Source organism: Theropithecus gelada, chromosome 16, assembly GCF_003255815.1.
Source record: "Theropithecus gelada isolate Dixy chromosome 16, Tgel_1.0, whole genome shotgun sequence".
NCBI classification, from domain to species: domain Eukaryota; kingdom Metazoa; phylum Chordata; class Mammalia; order Primates; family Cercopithecidae; genus Theropithecus; species Theropithecus gelada.
In genome coordinates, this window is record NC_037684.1 from 3,511,712 (window position 1) to 3,529,081 (window position 17,370).

General features: G+C 39.9%; 1 protein-coding gene across 2 annotated transcripts in view; it reads right to left on the minus strand.

Annotated features, from left to right (window-relative positions):
* Positions 1–17,145, minus strand: part of SSH2 (slingshot protein phosphatase 2) — a 303,418-nt gene extending 286,273 nt beyond the window's left edge. For both annotated transcript variants that reach the window (XM_025363691.1, XM_025363690.1), the window contains exon 1: positions 16,851–17,145. In XM_025363691.1, coding sequence (XP_025219476.1) covers positions 16,851–16,913 — 63 coding nt within the window. In that variant the 5' untranslated portion in view covers positions 16,914–17,145. The remainder of the gene's footprint in view (positions 1–16,850) is intronic.
* Between the last annotated feature and the right edge of the window lie 225 nt (positions 17,146–17,370).

Here is a 17,370-nt window from a genome sequence, read left to right on the forward strand (position 1 = left end):
ACTGATGACCAGTGTATAAAATACTTTATTCTTCAAACTAATGTAATCAAGAAAAATTCAGCAGCATTAAAAAAGAAAACAACCTCCATTATATCAACTCACTGTCATATTGCCTATGGATCCTGAAGAAATTCTGCTCTCTGTGTCCAAAATGGTATTTCAGAAAGTCAGTAACAAATCAAGTGTAGTAGGCAAAAAGCAAAATAAGGAAAGATAACTTTTCTAATTTTAGGGGTTAAGAAATAACAATGCTACAAGGCATTTTCTTAACTATTGACCCCTTGAAATAGCATTTTGTATACTCAAATAATTTCCAAAGGCAACTGTCTAGTCAGTAATTTTTTTCCTTTGTCTGAATTTGCAGCCATATATAATCTAATTCAGTAAGGTTTCACTTTGGTTATAGCAACCATTTTACTATCTATATGTATCCCACAATATCATATTGTATACCTTAAATATATATAATAAAATTCATTTTTTAGAAAAAAGGTTTCACTTTGGAGTCAATACAACTATTGCACAAAGTTCTCTAATTTCTAATTAGAGAACCACTATTATGGTTATTTCGGAAATGTGAGCCACAAGTAAAATACAGAATAAAAAAGTACAAATGGGAGACTTCCGTATAACATCAGAACAAACAAACAGTAAAAACAAAGAACCTCAACCATACAATTTTCTAAATCACACGTTCAAAATAAGGCAACTCACTTTAAAGAGTAGGCTATACCAGCAGCTTAAATCACATAAAGTCTTATACACGGTAGTAACTCACACGTGTTTGCCAATGAATGCAATCTAATAAAGTGAGAAAAAAAAATCTATGAAAAAAAGGTTTAAGCTGAGATCTGTTAAAACAGCCTTCTTCAAAGTGTCTTGAATTACCCAAAAGAACACCTAGAAACAAACCAAAGACGACCAACGTCTCTAACTTTCAGCAGACTGATACCCTGAACAGGCTGATCAATATAGAAGTCCAAATCATCTTTGTGCCTTGAAACGTTTTCATTTTTAAGCCACAACTACAATTTTCTATAAGACAGTTTCAAGAATATAAGAATACTTCTCGTGTGTGTGTGTATGTGTGCTTTATTTGTTTGTTTGTTTGTTTTTTGTAGAGATGGAGTCCCGCTACGTTGCCCAGGCTGGTCTGAACTCCTGGGCTCAAGTGATCCTCCCACCTTGGCTTCCCAAAGTGCTGGGATTACAGGTGTGAGCCACCATACCCAGCCTCCTGATTTTTTTTTTTTTAATAAAATTACCTTGGCCGGGCACGGTGGCTCATACCCGTAATCCTAGCACTTTGGGAGACCGAGGCAGGCGGATCACCTGAGGTCGGGAGTTTGAGACCAGCCTGACCAACATGAAGAAACCCTGTCTCTACTAAAAATACAAAATTAGTCAGGCACAGTGGCGCATGCCTGTAATCCCAGCTACTCAGGAGGCTGAGGCAGGAGAACTGCTTGAACCTGGGAGGTGGAGATTGCGGTGAGCCAAGATTGTGCCATTGCACTCCAGCCTGGGCAACAAGAGCGAAACTGTCTCAAAAAAAAAGAAAAAAAAAAAAAAAAAAGGCCGGGCGCAGAGGCTCACGCCTGTAATCCCAGCACTTTGGGAGGCTAAGGTGGGCGGATCATGAGGTCAGGAGATTGAGACAATCCTGGCTAACACGGTGAAACACCGTCTCTATTAAAAAATACAAAAAATTAGCGGGCATGGTGGAGGGCGCCTGTAGTCCCAGCTACTCGGGAGGCTGAGGCAGGAGAATGGTGGGCACCCGGGAGGCAGAGATTGCAGTGAGCCGAGATCATGCCACTGCACTCCAGCCTGGGACAGAGCGAGGCTCCATCTCAAAAAAAAAAAAAAAAAAGATTACCTTAATTTTTAAAAATCCTATAGATTAAAATCACACAAAATAGTGCTTAAATGAAAATGTCCTAAAAATATTTTATTTCTCCTAAAAGCCTTAGATTTAATTTTCAAGATTCTGTATCACACAAAATGTTTAGTAGGCAAGTATGGAAGGAGTTCCTGGATTTTTCAATTGCACCTTGCCTAACCAGACTTCCTTTACAGTCAATACAGTTTCCTTTGAAGTTTAATAGAAAACCATGGAATCAGCATAAAAATGCTCAGAGTTGTGAAAGTTTTAATTTGTATAGACAGATTAAGAAGACAAATCAGCATATCATGTTCACAGAAAACTCAGTGTCATTTTTTTCAGTACTCAAAAAAGAAATAGGTTGTTTCTGTTTTTTGATAGGATTCAATAAAAACTGTAAACTAAAAGCAACCAAAGCCTGAACCAAAGATCTCTTGTTATATCATATGTGAGTTCATTCACATGTTCTCCTATTGTTGCTTCAGACACTTATAGAAAAAGCACATTCAGTTGCTTTGGAAATGCATCTAAGAGCAGCATTCAATTTCAACTGCCAACTGCTCGTAATAGCCGGATTAGACAGATCATTCTTCTCACCTATTGTTTCCCTTTACAAGGATATATTTAAAGCCATGAATACACTCAGTGTCTTTGGATCTCCATATTTTAAAAAAATAAATGGCAATTACTATTTTGCCACATGATTTATAGTCAATCACTAAAAATACCAACACATTAATTATATGATTTGACTATACAAACTAAGGTGACCACTTGCAACAATCTGTCCTACTATATAGAAAAACATTCAACAGATTAATATGCTGCTAAGCATAGCCTATTAAATTGATAAACTTTCAAGGGAAGAAGAATTTTAAAGATTACAGTTGGATTAATCTTTCTGTATGGTGCTCCAGGGTCATCACAAAATCAAACACAAAAGACTTTGCTGTGGAAATTGGCAACTAAAACAAAGATTCTCTAATTAAAAAAAAAAAAATGAAGCCATTATGAAATAACAAAAATGTAAAAAGTAATAAAGAGAAACTAAACTCTGAAATAGGTTATCCATGTGAACTACATTGTCATAAAGCAAATAACCTCCCCACCCAAATTTGTTATAATGAAAAAATTGCTTAATAACCAAATAGCAACCCTAAATCACCATCATTATAAAAATGACTAATACTTTGTGAATACATGTATATTTGGTGCCAGGCATGGTGCTAATGCATTCCCTGGCTTACCGCTTACAATATTTTTGTGAAAGAAGTACCATATTGCCCCTATTTTACAGGTGGGCAAACCAAAGCATAGAGTGGTTAAGTGACTTGTCTAAGTCTAGTAAATTATAAACTCAGGGTTCAGATTTAAGCAGACAGTTTTCCAGACCCTGCACTGCCACTGTATCATGTTGTTAAAGGTTTTTGTTTTTTGTTTTTTTCTTTTCTTTTTTCTTTTTTTTTAAGAGAGAGTCTTGCTCTGTCACCCAGGCTGGAGTGCAGTGGCGTGACTCACTGCAACCTTGGCCTCCCAGGCTCAAGTGATACTTGTGCCTCAGCCTCCAGAGTAGCTGGGATAACAGGCGTGCACCACCCTGCCCAGGTAATGTTATAGGTATTTTTGAGGGCCTAAGGAGAGAAATAAAAATACTTTTAGGGCTTCTCCACCCTCATAAGGCTTATTTATGTTAGGATAACTGGCAGATAACATTTTTATTCTAAATCACAATCACTTTATCAAACCCCAAAGAATCAATGAGCTTCCTTAATAGATTAAGATAATGTGTTACAAGATGCTAACACGTGGTTTATCCTAATACTTGCCTTAGACATGCTTAATATTGTAATTATGAAGAAAGGGCTATCTCAAATTCCTACTATTTCTATTTGTGTCTGATACACCAATAGGAGAATCACTGCTCCAATCAGCAAGTTGCATGGAGGTGTCTTCTTTAACTTCAATAAATATAATTTCTTACATTTCCTGATCTGTCTGTAGCAGGGGGAAAAAAAAAAGTGTTTGTCAGGTTTTTTCCTTTTTCTTTAAGTGAGGAAAAGTACAGAGGTGGGAGAGCAAGAATAGGCGAGGGGCAAAGTAATATCTACAAACACACTTTCCAAACATAGAAGTTTCAAATCTGGCTGCCATGTCTTAGATAACAGTATCTTATAATAATCACTCAGTAGAAAAAAAAAAAAAAAACTGGCTTCTAATTATAAATGAAACTGAAAGGAATTAATATCTAGAAGGAAAAAATTTATCTCATTTTGCTAACTGCAAAGATATTTTGCTCCTCCATCTTTTCTAATTTAGTTTTTTCCAAATTCCCTGACCATTATCCCCTTTGGAACTGATGTTTTCTTCACATGTACACATTTGGTTTGTGCCTTTCCTACTGCTCACTATACGAGGTAATTATAAATGCTTAGTTTATAGCTGCCTTCCTCACCAGACTTGTAAATCTGAAAGCAAAGGTAATGCTTTGTATCATCCCTCAGTGCTTTCTCAGGCTCTCAACAAACTTCTGCTGAACTGCCTTAGTATCAAGTACTAAGGCAGGAGCAGCAAAATGACACAAATTGCAATGATTCAAACTGTGGCAGGGCAAACGTAAAAGTAAATGATTAAAAAAGAGAATAAATCCCATCCTGGCTAACATGGTGAAACCCCATCTCTACTAAAAAATACAAAAAATTAGCAAGGCATGGTGGCGGGTGCCTATAATCCCAGCTACTCGGGAGGCTGAGGTAGAAGAATCACTTGAATCCAGGAAGTGGAGGTTGCAGTGAGCTGAGATTGTGCCACTGCACTCCAGCCTGGGCGACAGAGCAAGATTCCAACTCAAAAATAAATAAATAAATAAAATTTAAAAAATAGAATAAATCAGGCCAGATGCACATGGCTCACGCCTGTAATCCCACCACTTTAGGAGGCTGAGGTGGGAGGACTGCTTGAGCCCATGAGTTTGAGACCAGCCTAGGCAACAAAGTGAGACCCCATCCCTACAAAAAACTAAAAAAAATTAGCTGGGCATGGTGGCGTGAGCATCTGTGATCCCAGGTACATAGGAGGCTGAGGCAGGAGAATCCCACTTGAGCCCAGGAGGTTGAGGCTGGAGTGAGCTGTGTCTGTACCACTGCATTCCAGGCTGGGTGACAGATGGAGATCCTGTCTCAAATAATCAATCAATCAATCAAACAGCACTTTGGTTGACACTAAGAAGGTAACACCAAAGGGCAGGGGGGTGGAATTTAGTCTAGTAGTTGCTTTCTGACTCTGACAAAGTTCAAGTCCTAGCTCTGCCATTTCTAGCTGGGGGAGTCTAGACACCTCCCGGAGACTCAGTTTCTTCATCTGTAAATTGAGAACAATAACAGTACTACTTCCAATGGTAATTGTGATGACTATTTAGTGCTGAACCCAGTGTCTACAATCACAAATTTGCACAGTCACTTTAAAGAAAAGCCAACTATATTCAAGGTAAAAATAAGGATGCAGATGTTAAAATTCAGAAGAAATTATCTTTACTCCTCCAGCCTTATTTTCTGCACTTTACATGGCATCAGCACTGTACTGCCTGTGGTTCCCAGCATATATTATGCTATTTGTAGCCCTGTGCCTTAAGTTCTTGCTTAATAATGTTTCTTTTGACCAGGCACCGTAGCTCACGCCTGTAATCCCAACGCTTTGGGAGGCTGAGGCGGGCGAATCACTTGAGGTCAGGAGTTCACGACCAGCCTGGCCAACATGGCGAAACCCTGTCTCTACTAAAAATACAAAAATTAGCCGGGTGTGGTGGCCCGTGCCTGTAATCCCAGCTACTCGGGAGGCTGAGGCAGAAGAATAGGTTGAACCCAGGAGGAGGAGGTTGCAGTGAGCCAAGATCACACCACTACACTCCAGCCTGAGTGACAGAACGAGGCCGTCTCAAAAAAAAAAAAAAAAAAAAGAACTCTTCTTTCCATCCTGCCACTCACCCCTAACCCTCTGTTTGCTGAACAATTCCCACTCACTCTTCAAGGCTCAAGTTATAAGTCCTTGCTGGCTTTCTTCCTCCTTCTCAAGGCTTATGTATTTGTGACAACTACACTGTAATCTACTGACCTATTTAATATCAATCTTTCTACTTCTACTCTAAGCTTCCTGAGGTCAGAGACAAACTGGCTGCTGGATCCCCAGCAGTGGTATAAATGAGTAAGTAAATAAATATGTGTCAGACATAAAAAAGGTACTAAATAAGTTTTTCAGAAAATTAAATCAAACAGTTCCATCAAATCTAAGCTGGAACAGAGTATTATCTCTCTCCATCTGTTTCTAAGCACATCCTTTCCCACTCAATAAATGAAGTACTTCCCCCAATCTTTCAGGAAGTCTAGGAAACCATGGGACCTTCCATTACATTTCAGAGCCAAGAGTACCTCACCAGGCTTTACCTTGACAGGGGCACTGTGATCAGTAGCTTTGCTGCTCACAGGGGCAAGAAAATGCAGGGCAGTTTATAAAGGTATCTGAAGAGAAGTCAGTTATGAGAAACAAAGGAAGGGAATGTATGAGATCACCTGCACAAAATAGCACTCACTAAATACTTCTGATTAACAAGATTCTTAAGGTTTTACTCATGTACATCCAGTCTCTGGCATATTTCAGGTTGGGTAAAGGGGCTCATCAAGAATTACACTTTTAAAAAAAAAAATTGGAAATACTTTCCCTAATACTAAGTTTACTGAATGGAAAAACTACAGCTAGGTGTTTTTATTTTTTTTAATGGATTAACAAATAAACATAAAACATGGACACGTGAATAGCTTCAAAAGGCTAGGCACTACTGCAGACAACACTACAGTAGGCATTTAATGGAAAAACTGTAAATCTTAAGCTGCTGAAACCAGGAGTGATTTTGCTTTTTTTTTTTTTGAGACGGAGTTTCCCTCTTGTTGCCCAGACTGGAGTGCAATGGCGTGATCTCGGCTCACTGCAACCTCCGCCTCTCAGGTTCAAGCCATTCTGCCTCAGCCTCCCGAGTAGCTGGGATTACAGACATGTGCCACCACGCCTGGCTAATTTTGTATTTTTAGTAGAGATGGGGTTTCTCCATGTTGGTCAGGCTGGTCTCGAACTCCCGACCTTATCTGCCCACCTTGGCCTCCCAAAGTGCTGGGATTACAGGCATGAGCCACCACGCCCGGCCTCCAGGAGTGATATTTAATGGCGCTGCCTAGGAAGACAGTGCTGCACAGTTTTTTTTTCAGCGTGAGCATAATCTAGAAACTGCTCCCTCTCACTTAAAGCCAGATAGAAGAGATGAGAAACCTGAAGATACTTTTTGAGGACCAAAGGCCTTCTCTTTCTCTGGGCTTCCCAGGTACTTGAGTGAAAATTCAAAATGTAAGCTAGTTTAAAGTTTATTTTCTATGCATGCAATTTAATAAATACTAAGTAATATATGAGACTTGCAATGGAACTTCAATGGAACACACTTCAGCTTATACCTGAATTAAGTATTTGGGAATTTAGTACCTCCCAAGGAAGAGTTCCACACCATTGGAGAAAAGGAGTGACTGTTTCATATAATGATCTAAGACAAGCTGCTATTTGGAACAAAATAAACATAATCCTTACTTCACATCATGTAGTAAAATTAATTTCAGACAATTAAAAGATATAAAAATAATACTATAAATAGCTTTAAAACATATAGGTCCAAATTTTTTCAGTAAGTAGAATATTTCTATTCTTATTGATGGAAAAGTGAACTAAGAAAAATAATTTTAAAAATCCACACACAAGACTGGATTGATGGTATTAAAATTTTGTAAATGTCTGTATATACAAATGAATAAAATAAAATAAAACAAAATGGCAAATGAAAAAGCAGAGGAAAATTTGCAACATAACAGAAAAAGGTTAATACTCTTAGTATATAAAGAATACTTACACATCAATATGAAAAAAAAATAAATAGCCATGAAGAAAGCTGGGCAAAGAACATGAATGATTTACAAAACAAGGAATATATAATAAAACATAATAGTAAATATTTGAAAAAATGTTTAGCCTCTGGTTTTTAAAAATGTAAATTAAAACAACAATAAAATACTAGTGATTAAGAGAAGGGGTTCTGAGGTCAGACACCAGGCCTATAACCCTGGACAATTCACTTCACTTATCTGAGTCTATTTTCTCGGTAAAATCAAGAGAACAATAATGCTTACCCCACAGGAGTGATGTGAAAATTAAGCAACATGATGCACACAGGACACAACACAGTGTCCGGTACACAGTAAGTGTTCAATAAATATCCCTATGATGATGATGATATTTAAGGCTGTGAGAGTACACTGAAACATTTTTATACAACGCTTGTAAACAAAGATTGATTCAACCTTTCCACAGGATAATTTGGCAACATGTATCAAAAGTCTTAAAAGTGATCATATCCTTTGGGCTTCTCAAGATATCTGTCTATGCTTAAAAACAGTAGAAGAACTCAAAATAGAAAAGATTGCTAAATATGACTATATCCATTGATCATCCATTGATCCATGTGTCAAATACTTTTTTTTTTTTTTTTGAGAGGGAGTTTCGCTCTTGTTGCTCAGGCTGGAGTGCTATGGCGAGGTCTTGGCTCACTGCAACCTCCGCCTCCCAGGTTCAAGCGATTCTCCTGCCTCAGTAGGAGTAGCTGGGGTTACCAGCACCTGCCACCACACCCGGCTAATTTTTGTATATTTAGTAGGCTGGTTTCAAACTCCTGACCTCAGGTGATGTGCCCACCTCAGCCTCCCAAAGTGCTGGGATTACAGGCGTGAGCCACCGCACCCAGCCCCATGAGTCAAATACTTTTGAGCCCTGATAATACAAAAATATGCAAATGACCCAGTCCTTGACTTATAGGTTAGTGGGGGAGATAAGTAATAAAACAAGTACAGTAAAAAGATAAGAGCCACCATGGGTAAGTATACGGTGCTATGCTGTGTGTAGAAGGAGCACCTACCATGGTCTGAGGGGGTAGAGTCAGGGAAGCTTCCCAGAAGAAGTGACATTTAAGCTGAGACCTGAAGGATGAGTAGGAAATAGTTAGGTAGAGAGATGAAGGAAAAGTGTTCCAGGTAAGGAAACAGCATGTGCAAAAGCCTAAAGACCAAAGGGAGCATGGGCACGTCAGCTTAACTGTGAGCGGTGTGCAAGGCAGGGACTTGGGAAGAGACAGGGCTGAAGAGGTAAGCAAGGCTGGATCATTTAAGGATCACTAGCAATTTAATTATAGACTTTATTCTAAGAATAATACAAACTGAATTTAAAAGCACTTAGTTTGTAACAAATATAATAGTTAATATTCATAATACATCAAGAGGGTACACAAACTGAAAAGAATAGCTTATAAAAAGGAAATACAATTGAAGTGAGTGTTGCACAACTCTAAGTTAACTAAAAATAATTGGATTGTATACTTATTAAAACAGGTACATTTCAGAGTTTGTAGATTATACCTCAAAAAATATATATTTTCAAAAACTTTAATGTAAATGCCTAATAAGCATTTGAAAAATACCTGACCTAATAATAAAATACAAATCAAACCAACTAGGTACTACCCTTTATCCTAAAAAATTAGTAGTGATTAAAATACAAATGAAATGAGGCTGGACACATTGGTGTGGGCTTATAATCCCAGCTACTCAGAAGGCTGAAGTGGGAGGATTGCTTGAGCCCAAGAGTTCAAGACTAGCCTGGAAAATAGCAAGACACCAACTCAAAAATGAAAATGAAATGAGAATATTCAGTGTAAACAAGGTTAGGAAAAATGAGCATTCCTATACTATGCTAGCTGGAATAAACATTAATTGAAATAACCTTTCTAGAAAGTATAAATATATAACAGAAGTCTTTAAAACAATTTTTTTTTTTTCACAGAGTCTCGCTCTGTTACCCAGGCTAGAGTGCAGTGGCACAATCTCAGCTTATCGCAACCTCTGCCTCCCAGGTTCAAGCAATTCTCCTGCCTCAGCCTCCCAAGTAGCTGGAACTACAGGAATGTACCACCACACCCGGCTAATTTTTTGTATTTTTAGTAGAGATAGGGTTTCACTATGTTGGCCAGGCTGGTCTCAAACTCCTGACCTTGTGATCCGCCCGCCTTGGCCTCCCAAAGTGCTGGGATTACAGGCATGAGCCACTGTGCCTGGCCTTAAAATTGTTTATACCCTATAATCTAGTAATTGAATTTCTTGAAATCTTAATAAATGTTCCAAACTGAGCCAAATATTTCTAGCCAATGATGTTCATTGTAATGTAATTTATAATAGAAAAACAAGGGCTGGGTGTGGTGAGTCACATCTGTAATTCCAGCATTTTGGAAGTCTGTGGTGAGAGGATTGCTTGAGCCCAGGAGTTTGAGACCAGCCTGGGCAACAGGATGAAACCCCGTTTCTCCAAAATATAAAATCTTTAGATAGGCATGGTGGTGCATGTCTATGGTCCCAGCTTTTTGGCTGGGCTGAGATGGAAGGATCACTTGAGCCCAGGTCAGGGCTTCAGTGAGCTGTGATTATACCACTACACTCCAGCCTGGGCAACAGAGTGAGACCCTGTCTCAAAAAAAAAAAAAAAGCTGGGGGCAGGGGGGTTGGGAAAAAACTGAATGCCAACCAATAATGGAATGGAATGGTTAGAAAGAAATAAAACTACTGAATGGAGCCTGGTGCAGTGGCTCACGCCTGTAAGCCTATAACTTCAGGCAGGCATGGTGGTGCACATCTGTAGTCCCAGTTACTTGGGAGGCTGAGAAAGGAGAATCGCTTGAACCTAGGAGGCGGAGGTTGCAGTGAGCTGAGATCATGCTACTACACTCCAGTCTGGGCAACAGAGTGAGACTGTCTCAAAAAAGCAAAACAAAACATACAAACAAAAACTACTGAATGCGGTCATTTAAATGATACAGCAATACATCTGTGATAGATACCAAACTTCTAAAAAAAAAAGATATAAAATTATATATATACAGCAGTACTTCAGCTTTATAAAATAAATGGTATATGTCTTTTTTTAAAAATCTTTTCTGTACTTCTCTATATTTCTGGATTTCCTACAATAGTCATTTCTAGAGTTCATGAAAATTTCTAAAGCTGTCTTCAAAAAATTCAAAGGCATCACTTTTTTTTTTTTCCTCTGTCACTGGTGCCTAAATCAGGAAAAGCATCACTTGTGTTTATACTTAACAGAAATCAATTTCATATCTGCCTTGGCTTTATTTTCTCAAGCTAGTGAGAGAGGTGTGCTATATTTAATCCATATGTGCATATAACTCAATAATATTTATTCAGCATCAAGAAATAAGATGCATATGTAAATGGATTTACGCATTAATTAGAATGTGCATCTTAAATGTCAAAACTTTGGTGAAACTTAGATGGACATCTATCTAAAAATACACCACACTCAATCCTGATGGCTTAAATCAAGATTTAAAACAAGAGTAAGCCTTCTTATGATGATTCAGAATCATCATTAGGAACATATAATAGTAGCTGTCAGGAACTACTGGGTCCTAGAGGGCTATCTGTCCCTATATTAATTAGGCAAGAATTGCTCACTTTTTTTATTATGCCAGCTACTTGTGGGTTTTTTCCCCCCCTTTTCCCTTGTGGTGAAACCAACAGGTATTTTTTCCCAGCACTATAGGGAACCTGCCTTTAGCAGCACCTGTAATTTTCCATTCTTATGCTGCTTTTGGAAATATGAGAATAAGAAAACTTAACATCCACATTTATAAGATTTATGTATAAATTAAGAGTTAATAGGCTTCAAACAAAGCTATCACCTAAAATGATTTGCATAAACTTAGATGATTCTGTTCTAGGTAGTCAAGGTTGCAATATAAATGATCTCCAAAGAGACTGTGAGTTCTTGATTGTGTTTCATATCTTGCACCTTTATTCAACTGGCAGTCAAGTCTCAGGATCAGAAACTGCATATGCTGTTTCTCTTACCACATCATGGAAAGAGATATAAACCAGGAGCCAAGGAACTTAGTTCTATGCAGTTATTACACCCACAAGTTTTGTCACTTTCAGCCAAGTCTTTAAACTGTGGTACCTGTCCTGCGTAACTTTTGAGGCTGCTTGAGAATTAAATTAGATCACAAACACACACACACCAAAAACCACTCTGAAAAGTACAGGGCACTACAGAAAACTAAAATACTATTATAGTATTATACTGTGTTTATTTAACCCTGGATCAATATAGGTATCAATTCAGAAAACTCACACCAGATTGGGGATTGGTGGGAGAATGGGGAGGAGATGATGGTCAAAGGGTACAAAGTCTCCATTAGACAGGAGGAGTAAGTTATGAAGAGCTATTGTACAATATGGTTTCTATAGTCAATAATAATGTATTGTAGACTTGAAAATTGTAGCCGGTCACAGTGGCTCATGCCTATAATCCCAATTCTTTAGGAGGCTGAGACAGGAGGATCCCTTGAGGCCAGGAGTTCAAGACCAGCCTGGGCAGCAAGTCCCCAAGCAAGTCTCCATCTCTACAAAGAAAAAAAATTAAAATTAGCTGGGCAGTCCCAGATACTCAGGAGGCTGAGGTAGGAGGATCACTTGAGCCCAGGAACTTGAGGCTGCAGTGAGCTATGACTGTGCCACTGCACTCCAGCCTGTGCTACAGTGAGACCCCATCTTTAAAAAGAAAAAAGAAAGAAAGAAAGAAAGAAAGAAAGAAAGAAAGAAAGAAAGAAAGAAAGAAAGAAAGAAAATTGCTGTGAGATTTTAAATGTTTTCACCACAAAAAAAGCTAACTAGGTGAAGTGATAGATGTTAATTAGCCTTACTTAATTATTCCATAATGTACACATATATTAAAACATCATGTTTTATACCATAAATGTTTTGTCCATTAAAAAGTAATACATTTTTTAAAATAAAAAAGAAGGTTTAAAAAAATTTATACCAGAAAGAACAGAAAGAGACAAAGATGATTCTTATATTGCCTTCTAGTAATCAGGAAACATCTATTATCTAAGAAGAACAATATCTATCCTAAGAGTTGGCATCTCTGATCCCTCCCCTCAAATCTAGTCAGTTCCCAAGTCTTTTCCACAACCCCTCACATCTGCCTCCTTCTTTCCTTTACCACTTCAAAATCCCAGTTTGGGCATTTATTACCTCACACCTGAGCTTCTAGAACAGCCTCTCACTGGCTCCACTCATGGCCTCTCTCTCTTTCTCAAAGTTCTCTGGCTCATATCTACTAGATCAATTTTCTTAAAATAGACCTGGTGTGGTGGCTCATGCCTGTAATTCCAGCACTTTGGGAGGCGAAGGTGGGCAGATGGCTTGAGCCCAGGAGTTCGAGACCAGCCTGGGTAACATGGCGAAACCCCATCTCTACAAAAAACAAAACAAAAAAAAAACAAAAATTAGCCAGGCGTGATGGTGCGTGCCTGTAGTCCCAGCTACTGGGGAAGCTGAGGTGGGAGGATCGCCTGAGCCCAAGAGGCGGAGGTTGCAGTGAGCCGAGATTGTGCTACTGCACTCTAGCCTGAATGGCAGAGTGAGACTGTCTCAAAAAAAAAAAAAAAAAACTTAAAATACCACTGTGATCATGTCTACTCAAAACCTCAGCAGACTCTTCATTACCTTCTCCATCAAGTTCAAACTCCAAACTCCCAAGCTCAGTAGTCCCTGTGCAATCCTAGCTGCCTCCTCACCTTTATCTCTTACTACTCTCCCAAACAAATCCTTCCTCAAACTGGTCTATTTAATTCCTTCAGATATGCCCTGTACTCTTCTGCCTCTAAGTTTTGGCGTACACAATTTCTCTTCACTTGCAATACTCTCTTCTTCACAGTTTCTCTCTTGGCCTATAGAAATTCAATCCATCCTTCAAGAACTAGTTTGAGAGCCACCTACTAGGCATACTTTTTCATCACCAAGGAGGAAAAGATGGCAGATTCTAAAGTTAGACATGTCTGGGTTTGAATTATAACTCCAGTCACTTACTGGCTGAGTGACACTGCATATATTCCTTAAAACTCTTTGCCTCAGCTTCTTCATCTTTAAGATGGGGATAAGAGCAACTTCCCTAAGGCATACTGTGTAAAGTAAATGAATTAATTCATGTAAAGCACTTAACATGATGCCTGGCATAGATGAGGACCCAAGAAATGTTAGATATTGTTATTACTCTTATTATTAACATTGCCATTAGTGAATTTATCTTAATCTGAATTCAGATAATACTTATGGCCATTACAAACCCTTCACGTACCTACAGTATCATTCCCCTCCTTCTTCTTTTCCCTCTTACCTCATGTTTGTTCTTCCTCCAATGCCCCAGCCCCCCAGATTGCAAGATCCTGATGAACGGGTCAATTTCTTATACATCTTAGTATCTACAATGGTCACTCACACCTAGCATATTGTTTAATGCCTGATGAAACAACACTAAAGAGCTGGCAGTATTAAAATGCCCTGCATCCTATAGTGAAAAAGTATTAACAGCGTGCCCAAAGTGATTAATTAAAAAATGTAAATTTCCAGCCTCACAAAATTAAATCTCTTCTTTCATGGTTCTCTAGGTTCTTTTTGCTATTTTACACCAAACGACCCAACCTATTCATGCAGCAAGAGATAGAACAGCAAAATATATGGAGGTCAGACAACAGCCAAATGCTAGAGTACAAGGACCTCGAAACAACTCAGCTGAACACAATTCTGGATGAAGTCCAAAAGGGAGACAATTTAAAGGGAAAGGAAGCCGGCTTATTAGTTATGCTAATAATGCTGATTGTTACACCAGCCTTAGGATTCCTTTGCATACAGGGTCAAGTATAAACAACTGAAATAACCAGGCTAGTACATATAGAAATATTAGTGATTCAGCTCAACAATGGAGCTTATTATGCGATCAATTTAATTACCTATGTCAAAAGTGACTATTAATATACCTCAAGATTCGAAAGTAACTCAAGTTTTGGCTAATGAAGTCATATCAAGTGTACACGGTCTTACTGCATACTAATCATTCACTTCAAGTAAATTAGTATGATGACAACTTGATATACATATATTATCATAGCATAAACTATTTTCAACAATGCCCAAGGAAAATAAATGTTACTATAGTACTGATTTCCAGTTTATTTGTATGACTCTAGTAACTTTCAATCAATTTATTCAAAATCAGGCCTAGTAACCACAAACCAAAGAGTTTCCTAGTGGAGTGAATTAAGAAGGTTTGATGGTATGTTAATGACTTTCCAAAAACTAGCATAAAGTACTACACATAAGAATAAACTATATTAAATTTTTATTCCTATGATACTTGTCTTCAGATGACCCTAAAATGTTTTACCAGCTTTGAAGTACAAGTATTCTCAAATCACAAAATCTTAGATTAGAAATAGAAGTCCCCCACTGCAGGAATTCTTTACATCACCTCCCAGGCAAAATGTTCTCCAGCCTTTGCTTGAATATTTCCAGCAATGTGCACTCACTATTTTGCAAGGCAGTGCACTCCACTGTTACAAATTCTTCCTTACAATCACTGGAAATCTGCCTCCCTGAACCAAGAATCCCAGTTCTGCTCTCTGAAACAACCCAAGATATGTTAACCTTTGAAATAAAATTACTTATTGAATTAAGATATAGTTGTCAATTTGGTCACACAAAATGCAATTAAAGCTCAGAAAAGAAGAAACCACAACCATACACAACAAAACTTTGAAATTCAGGAAATTATACTGAAATGACAAGCCAGCAAATTTCAGGATATCAAAGCTCACACTTCAGTTAACATACAAATATTAAGAGTAACCTGACTGATTTTTGTTACAATGGAGAGTGGTACAGTGTTTATTAAATACCTTTTTTTGCAACTTGATACTACTAAATCCACCAACAGTTTTTAAAATTACAGTTCTGCAAGTAGTTCAAGGTGGTTTTCCCAGTTGCTCACATTTTCATTCAGTCTATTTCTCTCTAAAACATCTGAGTGTTTGTTTTTTAAAGCCCATTCGCCCCACTGGTGCAATATATTGTTTTTAAAAATAAATATTTTCAAAAACGAAAGCCTAAGAGAATGGAGTGTAAAAGAGTGGGGGTGGTGAGAGGAGAGAAGGCAAAGACGGGCCCAGCGGGGAAAGGCTGGTTACTGGGTATTCTCCTTCTGAGAGCATGCTTTATTGGCATAGGCATCTGAGGTAACGAGTCATACAAACACGACCTTATAACGAGAATGATCATGAGCAATGAGTGTAAGGCATAAATATCTGTAAGATGGAAATAATTTGGCACTGATCACCAAGCAGCACCAGATGCTTCAGGACCTCATAAAGGAAAGGTTAAGAGGTCCACGAAATAGAGATCATTGCCACCCTTTGGGGTGGGGGGGGCAGGAGGAAGAAACCAAGGAGTAACTACCGTTGGGCAGTTCAAAGCCTGAACAGTACAGAGCACAAGAAAGCCAGCAAGTGACTAGGGGAAGGCACACACCCTGGCGAGTCCGAAGAAGGGTGTGCAGTGTGCAAATACTGAACGGGTCTATGAAATGGTGTGGGTAAGAGATGTGGGTGTGGGTAAGGGGCAACGCAGGAGGCTCACGGTCCCCTCCCTGCCGCAGAGCAACAGAGGGTAAAAGAAGGGGGAGGGTGAAAAGCAAGAATGACTCATTACCAAAAGGAAGTGCTCAAGCCATAGGGAGGCATGCCACAGGGGATTTCAGGGCGAGGACTGTGAGGAGCTAGGTGCTCAGGGTGATGGGGGCAAAAATCAACGTCTTGTAGTTCCTGCTGCTAGTCTTTAAGATGGGGGTGTGGGGGGTTCGCGGCAGCCGACTGCCAAGGCCTGGGAAGCGGCGCGGCGCGTGCGCAGTGGCGTTCGGCGGGACCCGCTGAGGCAAAGCGGAGCCGCAGTGACAGAAGCAAGCGGAGCGGCCGCCAGGAAGGACTCACCGAGGCGCAGGGGCTGGAGGTGGTGCTGGGGGTAGGTGACCGCTGGACCGTGACCAAAGCCATCTAGGCGCTGCTGGGTTGTTCCGGGCAGGGCATTCTTGTCCTGAGTGTGGGGGGCGGGAGGGTGACGGAGCCGGGATGGGGAAAGGGGTGCGGGGTGGGGATGAAGGGAACGGGGAGGAGGAGGAGGCCGCGGGAACGGCCGCAGACTCCGCACCCACCACCAGACTCTCGCCGACTGACGCGCCGAACGGGCGGCGGGCGGGCGGGCGGTTCGGCAGCTGCGGGGCACAATGAGCGCTCCCAGTGCGCAGGCGCCACCTGTCAGCTACCGCCTCTCCCCTCGGCGCGCGCCGCCGCCTGGTCGTAACCCTTGAGTTGCCGGAAGCCGGCCAAGTGTGTGCGCCTCGGCCCGCCGCACCCTCCTGGGTTGCCTCCTTTGCACTGGAATCGCGCGATTTGCCAGCGCTGGGTGCTGTGGAGTGGGGTGGGGGAAGGGGCCGAGGGGAGCCAGCCCGGT